At 53.2% G+C, this 11869-nt stretch overlaps 1 protein-coding gene across 1 annotated transcript in view; it reads left to right on the top strand.

The window, feature by feature from the left end:
• The first annotated feature begins 1584 nt into the window (after window positions 1-1584).
• KCNK12 (potassium two pore domain channel subfamily K member 12) overlaps window positions 1585-11869 on the top strand; it is a 41485-nt gene continuing 31200 nt past the window's right edge. The window contains exon 1 of the mRNA XM_037066848.1: window positions 1585-3176. Coding sequence (XP_036922743.1) covers window positions 2786-3176 — 391 coding nt within the window. The 5' untranslated portion in view covers window positions 1585-2785. The remainder of the gene's footprint in view (window positions 3177-11869) is intronic.

Below are 11869 nucleotides of genomic sequence, written 5' to 3'. Positions count from 1 at the left end.
GAGACACAGAACACTGCAGAGAAGCACTCTGTCCCTGCCCTGGGAGTCTGGGCAGAGAAAGCCACTGAGAGGTCTGGCAGTGTCCTTCTGGAGATTCCAGAGCACACTCCTGGAACGACACTTCTCAGGGCTTTCTGTCAGAGCTTGACTGGCTAGGTGGAATCTGGCCTCAGAGGTCCATGGCTGGGCTATCTTCTCTGCTGCAGGAGCTTGAAGACAGGAGGTACGCATGGATGGGGAACGGGTTGGGGTGACTCCAGCAGAGAGCCTAGGGGAGGCAAAGCCTTGGAGAGGCAGAGAGAAAAGAAAGAGAGAAGTACATTTGCCAACAGCAACAATAGTCTACAATGGCAAGAATTTGTGCTTGTACAAGATTCCCACCCTGGATGAGATGTTCCCCCCCTCACACAAATGTTCCCCTGCCCCTTCCTAGGAAGATCGGTGCAAAACTAGTCACAGGTCGCCGAGTGCCAAGAAGGCTAGTTCTGAGTATGGTAGTGGTGAAGTCTCTCCCCCTATGTCCCCTCCTTAACACAGAGGAGACTGCAGCCTGCTCCATCTGCAAACTGGAAAAGCATTTCTAGGATGATTTCCCTGACTTTCCCAAGACTCCAGTGGGCCCTGGTTTGGGAAAGTCAACATCCCAAGTCAGATGCCTTTCACCTCTCAGACCACCTCTGTTCCTGCCCCACTGTCTCCACTTGGGGCATGGAGTCAGAGGGCCCAGTGGGTGGTGGGCGCTTGTTCAGGGGCCGCTTGGGACACTCTGAGCCTTAGGGGACTGACGCTGTGTGGCCACTTTGGGCGGATCTTAGCTCGAGTGCTCCCAGGTTGGGGGCCAGATAACCAGGTAATTCGGGTGGGAGGCCAGGACTGCATTTTGCCGCTCTTCACCCACCCAGGGTATCTAAGCAGTCACCATTTGTTTTCTGTCATCTGTGTCATCTCATCATCATCAGGGTCCCCCTGTCCTGTGGAAGGGGAACAGGGAAGGAGGTTGGCTGCCGAAAGAGGACTGCGTTCCGTTTGTACCAAGGGCATTCCTCACCACAGAACTTGGTGGCCCAGCCTACGATCCATCAGCAGAGAAGCTCTTGCAAGAGCGCGGAGTACCCGCACTGTTTTCCGGTGGCAGTAGGGCGTAGGGGGCGACGATCTCCCCCCAGCTCAAGAGCAAACCCACCCACACACCTGCACGCGCGCGCTGTAGGTGGGGTGTGGGCGGGAGCCAGTGAATGAGTTCCCCCTACACCTCCTCTACCAAACCTGCCACATCCACGTTCTTATCCAGAGTCCCCGACCCTGAGCTGCTGGGTTCAGGGAGCGGGGGTGGCGAAAGGCGATTCGAACCGCAGGGTGGGCCTGGACGCTTCCTCCTCCCGGGGCGCCTCGGTCCGACCCGCTCTTGACTCCTCCCCTGTCTCCATACCGCAGCATCCCCGCCCTGCCAGCGCGCCGCTTCAGTGACCGACCGCACCTGCTCCCAATTGGAGGGAGACGCAGGAGGTGGAAAGAGAAAGAGAGCGTTTGGGGAGCTCAGCGCCGCCGGCCGACTGGCCTCGCCCTGCGCCGTGGGCCCCCGCAGCCCCAGAGTCGCCCGCCCCGCGGCGGCTGCCGCACCGATGCGCTGTCCGCGGTGCTGACGCCGGCGCCCCGTTCGCTGGAGGAGGGGTGGAGGCGCCCTCGTTCCTGTCGCCCCGACGCCTTCCCAAGCGGGATCACCCCCACTGCTTCCAAAGCAGGATCATTTCCTCAAAGGAACTCTCCGAGACCTAGCACTGCGGATGGACCCAGGAAGAGGCGGCGAGCGAGGGGGAAGTTAAACTTCGGACTGGAGCCCGAGAACCCGAGGTTCGGAGACGCGTGTCTGGCGGCCTCCAGCCCCTGAGACCGCAGGGCATCATCAAATTGAGCAAAGTTTGGCAGCCTCTGGGAGATAAGGGAAGGATTCTGGAGCAGAGGCGCAGTGAGGGGCCGGACCGGGTTCCCTGGCGGGGTGGTAGCAAGCCCCACATCCCGACGCCTGCTTCGATGCCCGCGTTAGTGCCTCCAGGAGGACTAGGAGGCGGGAGGCGTAGCGGCAGCTCAGCTCCCCACTCCTTTCCTCCCTTCCCGACTCCCCCCACCCCCTCTCCGACACCCCGCCCCAGGCGCTGGTGACTCCGCCTCTCCGTGCCCGGCGGCTCTCCCGCTGGAGCTGGAACCCGTGCGCTTCCCCGGACTCCGCTCGGTTCTGAGGCTCCGAAGCCGACGCCGCTAGCTCAGGCCCGGGGGCGGGAGCCGGACTGCCCGCGCAGCCTGCGCCTGGGAGCTGCCAACTCGGAACCCCTCATGGGACGCCCCCAGGGGCTCTGTTCGTGCCCCGCTACCCAGTCCCAGTCCTAGTCCTAGGCGCCCGGGCTCAAAGCCCGCCCGCCCGCAGCCCGCGGCCTGACTGGACAGGAGTATGAGGCCCAGGGCCCCGCGGACGCCGGCCACTGGGCGGCAGGGGCCTAGCTGCAGACCCCCGCGCCCGAGGGCAGCGAGTGGAGAGCCGCGGGAGCCGGCGAGGCGTCGGGGCGCGGAGAGAAGCGCCCCAGCCCGGGCGCTGGAAGGGCTGCGGGAGCCGTGTGCGGCCTGAGCGCCGAGTAGGAAGTGGAGGCGCCCCGCCATTTGGGGGAGGCGGTGAGGGGCTCCGCGGCGCCCCCGACCTCTGGCCACCATCCTCACGTTTCTGCTCCCGCGGGGGGGATGTCGCGGCCCGGGCCACGAGCGCCGCCCCGGCCCCGGGGCTGAGCTCCGGACCATGTCCTCCCGCAGCCCCCGGCCCCCGCCCCGCCGCTGCCGCCGCCGCCTGCCGCGCCCCTCCTGCTGTTGCTGCTGCTGCCGCCGCTCGCACCTCAACGAGGACACGGGGCGCTTCGTGCTACTGGCGGCGCTCATCGGCCTCTACCTGGTGGCGGGCGCCACAGTCTTCTCCGCGCTGGAGAGCCCGGGCGAGGCGGAGGCGCGGGCGCGCTGGGGCGCCACGCTGCGCAACTTCAGCGCGGCGCACGGAGTGGCCGAGCCGGAGCTGCGCGCCTTCCTCCGGCACTACGAGGCCGCGCTGGCCGCCGGCGTCCGAGCCGACGCGCTGCGTCCGCGCTGGGACTTCCCCGGCGCCTTCTACTTCGTGGGCACCGTGGTATCCACCATAGGTGAGCGGTACGCCGTGCGCGCGCTTCCTCTCGGAGCCTTTAACCTGGAGCCCTTTTCCTTGCTGGGTAGTTGGGTCCGCGTCCATCGGCTACCTTCTCTTTTAATACCCCATTGCCCACTTTCTTCTTGGCCTCTCCTCTTCGCGGTCTCCCTTCTCTGGCCCCTTCTCTCTCTCAACTGGCATTCAGTGCGGGAAGTGACCAGAGGGCCCATTCCTGGTGCTGACCCAGCGGTGACTCGCCTGGCAGTGCGGCCAAATGGGGAGAACCCTCACCCAGGCGCTGGGCAGGCCCGGGGGGCCGCCGGCGCTCCCGCACTTGCCAGCTCCAGGACTGAACCTCTGGGTGACTCGGTTTTTTCCTCTGTAAAAGGAACTGTGAGCAGATGTGTCAAGGGCCTTCTGCTTCCCTCCTATTTCTCACGCCCCCTGAGCCTCAGTTTCCTCACACAGTTGATTTGGAAAGCCCTTTCTCTCCACTCACGGCGTTTTTTTATCTCCTCTTACGGCTCCTTTATTTTTTTTCCCATTTGTTCTCCCCTCAGCATCTTCTACCAGTGGTGTCCAACCTTTTGGCGTCTCTGGGCCACACTAGAAAAGAAGGGTTGTCTTGGGCCACACAGTAAATACATTTCGACATTTAATCACAAAAAAAACCCCTCAATGTTTTAAGTAAATTAACAATTTTGCGTTGGGCTGCTTTCATAGCCATCTTGGGATGCATGCAACCCTCGGGGTGCAGGTTGGACGCCCCTCCTAGCCCTTTTACCCGAGAGAGTGCAACCACTTCCCCAGAATCTCTTTGCTAGATTCCCTTCCCACCTGCTTCTCCTAGAGTTTTTACATCGGCCCCTCTTCAGAGAAGAGCCCGAAAGACCTAGAGGCCTGGACTTCAGCTGCTTCTGTTCTGGTCCCCCCTTGGTTTTTTCCCCCTCCTCCACATCGCCTTCCCCTCCAATTTCTTGACCTCTCTTTTTTGTTACCTTGCCATTTTTTCCAACCTATAGTGGCAGAATGGGGTAACTTAGGCCCAGTAGTGGTAAGTATTTCTATACTTTCCATCATCTCTTCTGTTTTTGGTGTAAACAGTTCATGGTCTCACAACCTTACAAAAAATGCTTTGTAAATACTCCTTGAAGCCCCTCTCCCCACCACTCCTGGGCCCCCCTCCTCTGAGCCTCTTCCCTAGAGATCCTAAAGCTACCACTGCTCCCCACTCTGCCCCTACCCTCCCTTCTCCCCTCACCCACGTTCCCCATCCCTCTTTCTCCCTGGGTCCTGGGTGTCACATGAAATAGGCCCCCTCCCCAGTTACTGTACAGAGTATGGAATAAACACAAGATTTTTTCACTTTGGCAACATTTTGTGAGTGTCCCGTCCACTCCTGCTTGGAGTCCCACTGTGGGAGAAGGCACTCAGCTGTTCAGACTTCTAGCCACCCCAAGGCTGGTGATAGTTTTGGAGAAGGGGGCTGGACTCACTGGGCTGAGAAGTGAGGGATTTCAGAGACACACCTCCATGAGTGGGTTCTGCTCTGGCTTGGTAGGCCAGCATAGAGACAGGAGCATGGACTGACTGACTGGCGTGAGCCGTCACAGATGGCTGCTGGGAGGCTGAGAGAAAGACTGTGTCCATGTGCAGGGTATGGGCAGCTAGAGGTGTCTCTGAGTGCGTGTGTACAGTTTACTAAGGGGCTTCCTTTGCTTCAATGATTTTTAATTTGTCATGCGTGATCTGATTGTCTTGAATTAAAAAAGGCAAATGTGGCCCAATTCCAAAGCACAAATTGGATTAAAATACCCTTTAAAAGCTATATCATGTTGTTATGGTGATTGAAGATATAAAATGACCCCCTCAAAAAATCCCCTTTGAAGAGCTGCATCAAGTTGCCATAGCAACTAGAGGAGTTTTTTTTTTAAGTGCTTTTAAAGTACTAAGGACGTTTCGTCCTGAAGGATGACATCATGTGTTCCTAGTTCATTATTGACTTGGGCTCTTCCTTTTGTAAACACACCTTTTTGCTCTCTTCCACCTAGATGCACACCTGTGCACACATTGGAACTCCCCTGTGGGCTATGAGTTCATGCAGACAGGGCTCCATTCCAGTGACCTGTTGTCTTTGTGCCTCTTTGATGAGCTCCCATCGTTTTGTTCATTCACTGCCCAGTCATAGCTTCTAAAGCTTCTCTCAGGTCTTTGCACAAAAATCAAGTCAGTGCGTTGGCAAATTGTTCCAAGCCCCAGCCTCTAATCCACTGGCAGGAATGGCTGTTCTTCAGTCAAGTGGAAAAGAATTATATTCTCTTTCTTGATTTGTGTTTTTTGGACATCGCCAAACAGTGTAGGAGGGCTACACTGAAGCATGTGGCTGTGTTATGAATGACCCAACTCATTGTTTTCCAAAATCAGCTACCAAAAAACATGAGTCTCTGAGAGGAGCTGCACTCGGGGAGCAGAACCAGCCTATGGACAGCTCTGCATTGAACTAGTCCTTGCAGAGGTGCCAAGATGGCAGCTGGAGTAGCAGGGTCTCTGTGATCTACCTCCTGTCATGGTCTAGGGCAGTGGTTCAAACTGGTCAGATAAGTTCTGCTGAGTCCCAAATAGCATGATTGTCATTTCAGCCTTCTTTTGCAAAGTGTAGTTGGATGAGATTTAAGTAAAAACCTACTTACATTAGTTTCTCTTCTGCTTACATAGTTCCTTTCCCTTAAATGCCCTGTGTCTTCAGAGACAATAATTACTATTCTGGTGCTTTTATGGATTCAGCAGCTCAGGGAGCCAAACTAAGTCCAAAATGGGCATCAGGATTCTCTTATCTGCTCCCTCACCCAGTGAAGAGGAAAATTAGCATGCATTCAATTATATCCCATCAGTGACTATCACAGTGAATGGTCCGTGCAGCCGTGTGAACTTTGCGGTGTGTGTGTATGTTGTGTAGGCACCTCTCAGTGATTCATCTAGACTTTAGTATAAAAACCCGTCCTTTATTCATTGCGTAAAAATGACCTGTGCATGTCAGGTCCAGTGCTCGGTTTTGAATAGGGAAAGCTTATTCTATGAGGCAAAAGTGAAAGCACGCGCCAATGTGGGCCACCGAGTGTGGCATTTCTGGGCAGCATGTCTTGGCGCCCTTACTAAAGATGATTAGAACACGGAAAGGGGGACCTTTTGGCCAATTCCACGTGGCTTAGAATGTTAAAGGACCTGTCTTAGGTCACAGTTAATTATGTGTGTAGCTGGGTCCAGAATCCAAGTTATACAGTATTTGTTCTACCAGCTCCATGCATATAATTGGTGGGTACATTCTTTTTTTGAGGTGAAGTATTTAATAATGGGTGTGTGTGTTTGGGGGAGGGAAAGAGGGGCAGGAATGCGCCTTTGTCTAGAGGGAGACACAGAAGAAAAGTTCAGGTACGGCTGTGTGTACCGAGGGTTGGAGGGAACATCGTGATGAGATGGAGTGTTTGTCCCGGCATTTGTTGTAAACGGGCTCCATATCCAGAATGAGGCCATTTGCAATTGTATAGACAATATGCGTGTCCACATAGCACGGACCCAAAGCAAACATTTGCCATTGATTATTCACCAGTAGCTAAGACTATATAGAAAGTTAATCTGAATAGTTCAAGCAAAATAAAAATCCACTTTGTGGTCTAATTATTCATATTGATTACTTACACAGACCCGGAATCCTGGGTAATATTATTTCTCCCACTTATGCCAGGTCACATACTCCCAAGGGGTCAAAATCAATTTTACTTGAACAGGAAGGTATCCATTTGTTCATCCCCCATTTAACAAAAGCCAAAGAAAGCGTAAGTCATCATCGATGCATGTGTGGCCCTTGGCATGTCCTTAACTGCCTGCCCTGTGACCATATGAACTCCTGAAGATAAAGATGGCGGCTTGTGTTCTTTTAGTACTAAGCAATATTCTGAGAGACAGTGCTCTTGCTCAAAGATATTTAAACAATCTGAAGAGTATTAATCCATCACTTGACACCCTAAAGGATGTTATATTGGCTTGCTTTGAAAAGATTAAAATGAAACTCTCCACTGGGGTTTTAATTATGCAACTGCTGTCAGATTTACACACAGGGAAGAACATATTTAAGTCCTTTTCAAATGGCAGCTCGATATAAACAGAAATCTTTTTGCTTCCTTTTATTAGGTTTTCTGGCAGCATATTTCAGCTATAAAGCTAAAACCGTGGCTCTATAGACGGGATGGTGTAGGTATGAGACTTGTCACTTTCGGCACTGAATAATTTAGCTTGCTACTTTCAGAATTAGGCACACTTAATTATTCAACTGTGAGATTAGTAACAAGTCCTAACTTTTTTCCCTTTAAAAATTATTTATTTATTTATTTTTAGGGAGAGGAGTAGGGATGGAGAAAGAGAGGGAGAGAAACATCAATGTGCAAGAGATATATCAATCAGTTGCCTCTCACATACCCCCAACTGGGGACCTGGCCCACAGCCTAGGCATGTGCCCTGACTGGGAATTGAACCAGTGATGTTTTGGTTTGCAGGCCAGCAGTCAATCCACTGAGCCACATCACCAAGGGCTCCTTTAAAAAAACAACACCATGGATTTAAAAAAATATTTTTGCTTCAAAGGAAACATTATAAGACCAAAATGTCACTACCACATTTACATTGGACTTTGTTCTAACACATATGGAATCCAGCTGGAAGTGGCTCAAGAGTGAAATGCATTGCCCAGAAGGAGAGGAGCACCTTTCCTGGCTTATTTCCCTCATCAACTTTTTTTTTTTTTATTGAAAGGTGATGCTATGACAACTCTGAAGGACATTTAGGAAAAAACTATAGCGTTCGATTTGAAGCTGAGAGCAGGAAATGCATTCGCATTCATTGCTCCATCCTCAGCGCCCAGCACTGGACCCAGCACAAAGTAAACACACAATAATGATGTGTTCACTGAATGAGACAACAAGTCACTTATAACCCAACTTCCCCAGCCCAGCTCTTCATTTTTGCAGGCTCCCCTGCAGCTGTCTGGCATACCTTTAGTAAAAAAACAGGAGGGAATGAACGAATTTGTACCGAGCTGTTAAAAACTTTTTAATGGGAGGTTTTTAAAAATTGTTTAGAGAGACAGAAATATCAGTTTGTTGTTCCATATAAATATTTATACAGCCATTGGTTAATGCTTATATGTTCTCTGGCTGGAGATCAGGATGATGCTCTAACCAACTGAGCTATGCATCCAGGGCCCTGAGTTGTTAAAATTTCATCATCAACGTTCCCATGTTTCCACATGGCCTTCACATACTAATTTTAGTGGGTGCATAATACATATTCCATTTGGTTGATGTTCTATAATTTACTACCCCTACTGCTGCGGAGCTGGGCAGTTCCCCTGGAGCTATTTTTAGTAATGGCACCATGATCATCTTTATGCAGATGGCCTTTTCTTTCTGTATTACCTCCTTGGGTTGAATTCCCAGCAGGAAAATTGCTGAGTCAAAGGATACTGCTGTCTTCATAACTTTTGTGGCCGGCCCCTTTAAAGTGAGATACTTCCTGGTCTCTCCGGAGCTGAGCCTGTACCTCTACAAAACCCAGCAGAGACTGAGCAGATAACCCAGCCAAATGTTTCAGGGAAACAGGCCACAGAGCCACTCCGTCCTCTCCAGGATTGCACTCAGCCCCAGGGGCTGAGCTGCCCCTCATTCCACCCCATCCCCGACAAGGCTGTGGCTTCAGTCTCCTCAGCCTTCCTTGCTCTAGTGAGAGCCGCTTCATTTGGGGAGTTTTGGGGAGTGAAGAAGGACAGGAAGGAGCAACAGACGGGAGCAGCTTCCAGGCCAACCAAACTGAGAGAGAAGGATACCAAGACCCTCTTTCCTCCTGCCACCTGTGCTTCCAGGTTAATCTGTCCCTACTCCTGGGTCATGCCAGCTGAGGGAAAGCATTTTCCCCTCGGTCCTGACCGTGCCCAGGTGCTCCAGCCTAGAAGAGCCCAGAATTGTGCCAGATGGAGAAAAGATCTACCTCATCTACCCCTAAAATATTCCACCTGGACAGCACTGTAGGAATCCTTCAGAAATGTCCCCAGGCATTTCAACCAGGGGTGTCCAGCCTGTGGCCCATGGGCCACATGTGGCCCAGAATGGCTATGAATACAGCCCAACACAAAATGATAAATTCACTTAAAATGTTATTGAGATTTTTTTTCTGTGATTACGTGTCACAATGTGTTTAATGAGTGGCCCAAGACAACTCTTCTTCCAGTGTGGCCCAGAGGCCACAGGTTGGATACCACTGAGCCTTTTTGTCAACAGAAAGAAGCCAGCACGTGGCCCACTGAGAAAACACATGGGAGCAGAGCTGCTCTGGCTGGGGGTATGGGCCAGAGCCCTGCCCACCGGGCTCCCCGCTGCCGCCCATGCCGCCCATGCCACCCATGCTACCCATGCTGCATATTCCCCAAAGGCTTTCCTGAGGAGCAGTAGAGATCCTCCAAGACCAATATGAAGAGCCTAACTAAGCTTTGTTCCTTGTTTTACAAGAGATTCAGAGAAGAGGATAGGTTGCCCAAGGTTACATAGCAAGTCATAGCAGTTGCATTTGCTGCAATCCGGAGCTTACCCAGAAACTCCCTGTGGATTCTGAGGTCCTTGACCTCAAGGCTTGAGCTCTCACTCTGCCCTGGGAGAGTGTCCTGAACTAGAGACCCAGCCGTGGTTCTTCTGAGCAGGTTCCAGGCGTCCCAGCCGGGGTGGGCATTATGCTAGACAACCAGGAGAAAGGGGAGGAGCTTGTAGATGGTAAGTAGGGCATCTGAGGAGCAGTAGTCAGTGAAAAGCTCCTGCTTCATCTTAAGGCGGTGGCAGAGCCTTAGGTTTGTTTGGAAGTGGAGTTTGGTACCCACACCACTTTGTCAAATGCAATGGGATCTCCTTGCCATTATGTGGCTGCCTCAGAGTTAGAGGAGCTGAGAGATAGAGCAAAGGCCACTGCGTCTCTGTGCTTACCCCCCACCCTGGGTCTCCCTCAGGCTTCTGGCCCTCCCTTCACTTCTGCCCCGCCCCACTGACTCTCTCAGGATCCAGGGCTGGGACAGGGGCTGCCAGCCAGCCAACCAGGATGTGGGTGGTGGGGAGATGGGGGAGCTGAGGTGAGTACATTGGGCAGTCTTGGCCTCTGACCTCACCCTGGGAGTGGAAGGACCTTGGTGCAGGGAAGGCTGGGAAGAAGAGGGTCTTGAGGGTCTCAGGAAGGCATAAGACTTTCCGTGGGGTAGAGAAAAGCCTTTGCACAGCACAGGGCAGGTGTGGGAGAGGGCGGCCACAGCTCAGACCAGCTCCTGGTTGCTCCCACCGCCATCAGGCTCCGGCCCCAGAGGTTCTGTCCTAAACCCTGCCATTCCCTAGGCAGCCACAAGTCTGGATCTTCTTCAGGGGAATCTAGGCTTCCTCTGCCATCCGCCTGTGGTTTTGTTGGAGGGTGTTCTGGACCCTGTCTGTGGATGTCACCTCCTCCCTGGGCTTGGAGTCCAGTCCCAACTCTGCCACTTACAAGCCGTGTGCTCTGGTGAGTGGGTGTACCTACCCTCCCCTGGCTGTCTTCTGCAAAATAAGGGTGACAGTGGTTCCTGCCCCAGGTGTAACTCTAAGGACTGAATGAGCTAATCCATGTGCAGTGCCTGGCAAGCCCTCAGTAAGTGCTAGCCGCTCAGAGCTGGGCTAGCCCCGTCGGTGAGCCCTGCACCACCTCACGGCATGGGGGAAACTGAGGCACTGCTCATCCCCCTTGTAGCTCCCCGGTCACACCACTTTGTGCACAGCCCTCTGGGTCTCGGCCACCCCTGCAATGTGGCATCTGCTGTGCTCTCATTGGGCACTGTCTCTGGGGCATGTTGCTGTCGTATGCTGTTATATAACTGGCCTGGGAGAGTGCTTTTAAAAATGCATTTTCTTTGGTTCGTCAACTAGAATGTCTTAATAATTCCTCACATGTGTATGCTCTTTTATCTCTTTAAAGAACATATTTGGCGAAGAGCTGATGAGTGATTCAGTGGTGGGTAAAACCAGTGTCCCCCAGTGCTTCTCTGTTCTCCACCCCCAGAACCAAGCCCTGAGAGCCCCACTCCCCACCCACCCTCCTGGTTTCCAGGTGGGCTGGGGCCTCTCGGCTGTGCTTGGACTTAAGGGGAGGTTGTGGAGCTGAGACCAGCAGAGAAGCTAGAGGTGGCTGAGGCCAGGCCCTACCACGCCTCTGAGGTGGATCTGGTGTTGGGACTGCAGTGGAGGTCGCTGGAGGATGGCACTGTGGCAAACAGCCCCCTTGGGGTGGGAGCTGAGGTGCTGGCCCCGGGCCTCCAGGCCTGGACTTCACCCTGCACCCTTTGTCCTGGGGGACTAACATGGCCCCCAGGCAGAGGTCTTCTGGGGCAGAGGTGGGAAGGCTGAAAGGCCTGCCAGCACCTCCCCTCTCCAGATTCTGCCATACCAGCAGCAGGGCATTTATTTTGGGGAGCAGAAGGAATGACCAAAGCATCAATGGTCTCATAGACTGTTCCCCCCCCCACACACATACATACATGTGTGTCTGGCTTGCCAGTTTACTGAGTTTTCACCTATGTTTACTCAGGAACCTCTCCTGGAATAGCAACCAGGATTCTGTTATCCCATTTACAGATGAAGAGATAGACTCAGAGAGGTT

Source organism: Sturnira hondurensis, unplaced genomic scaffold, assembly GCF_014824575.4.
Source record: "Sturnira hondurensis isolate 20B ecotype Veracruz unplaced genomic scaffold, ASM1482457v3 Scaffold0016663, whole genome shotgun sequence".
In the NCBI taxonomy this organism is placed as follows: domain Eukaryota; kingdom Metazoa; phylum Chordata; class Mammalia; order Chiroptera; family Phyllostomidae; genus Sturnira; species Sturnira hondurensis.
This window is presented reverse-complemented; position numbering and strand designations above follow the sequence as displayed.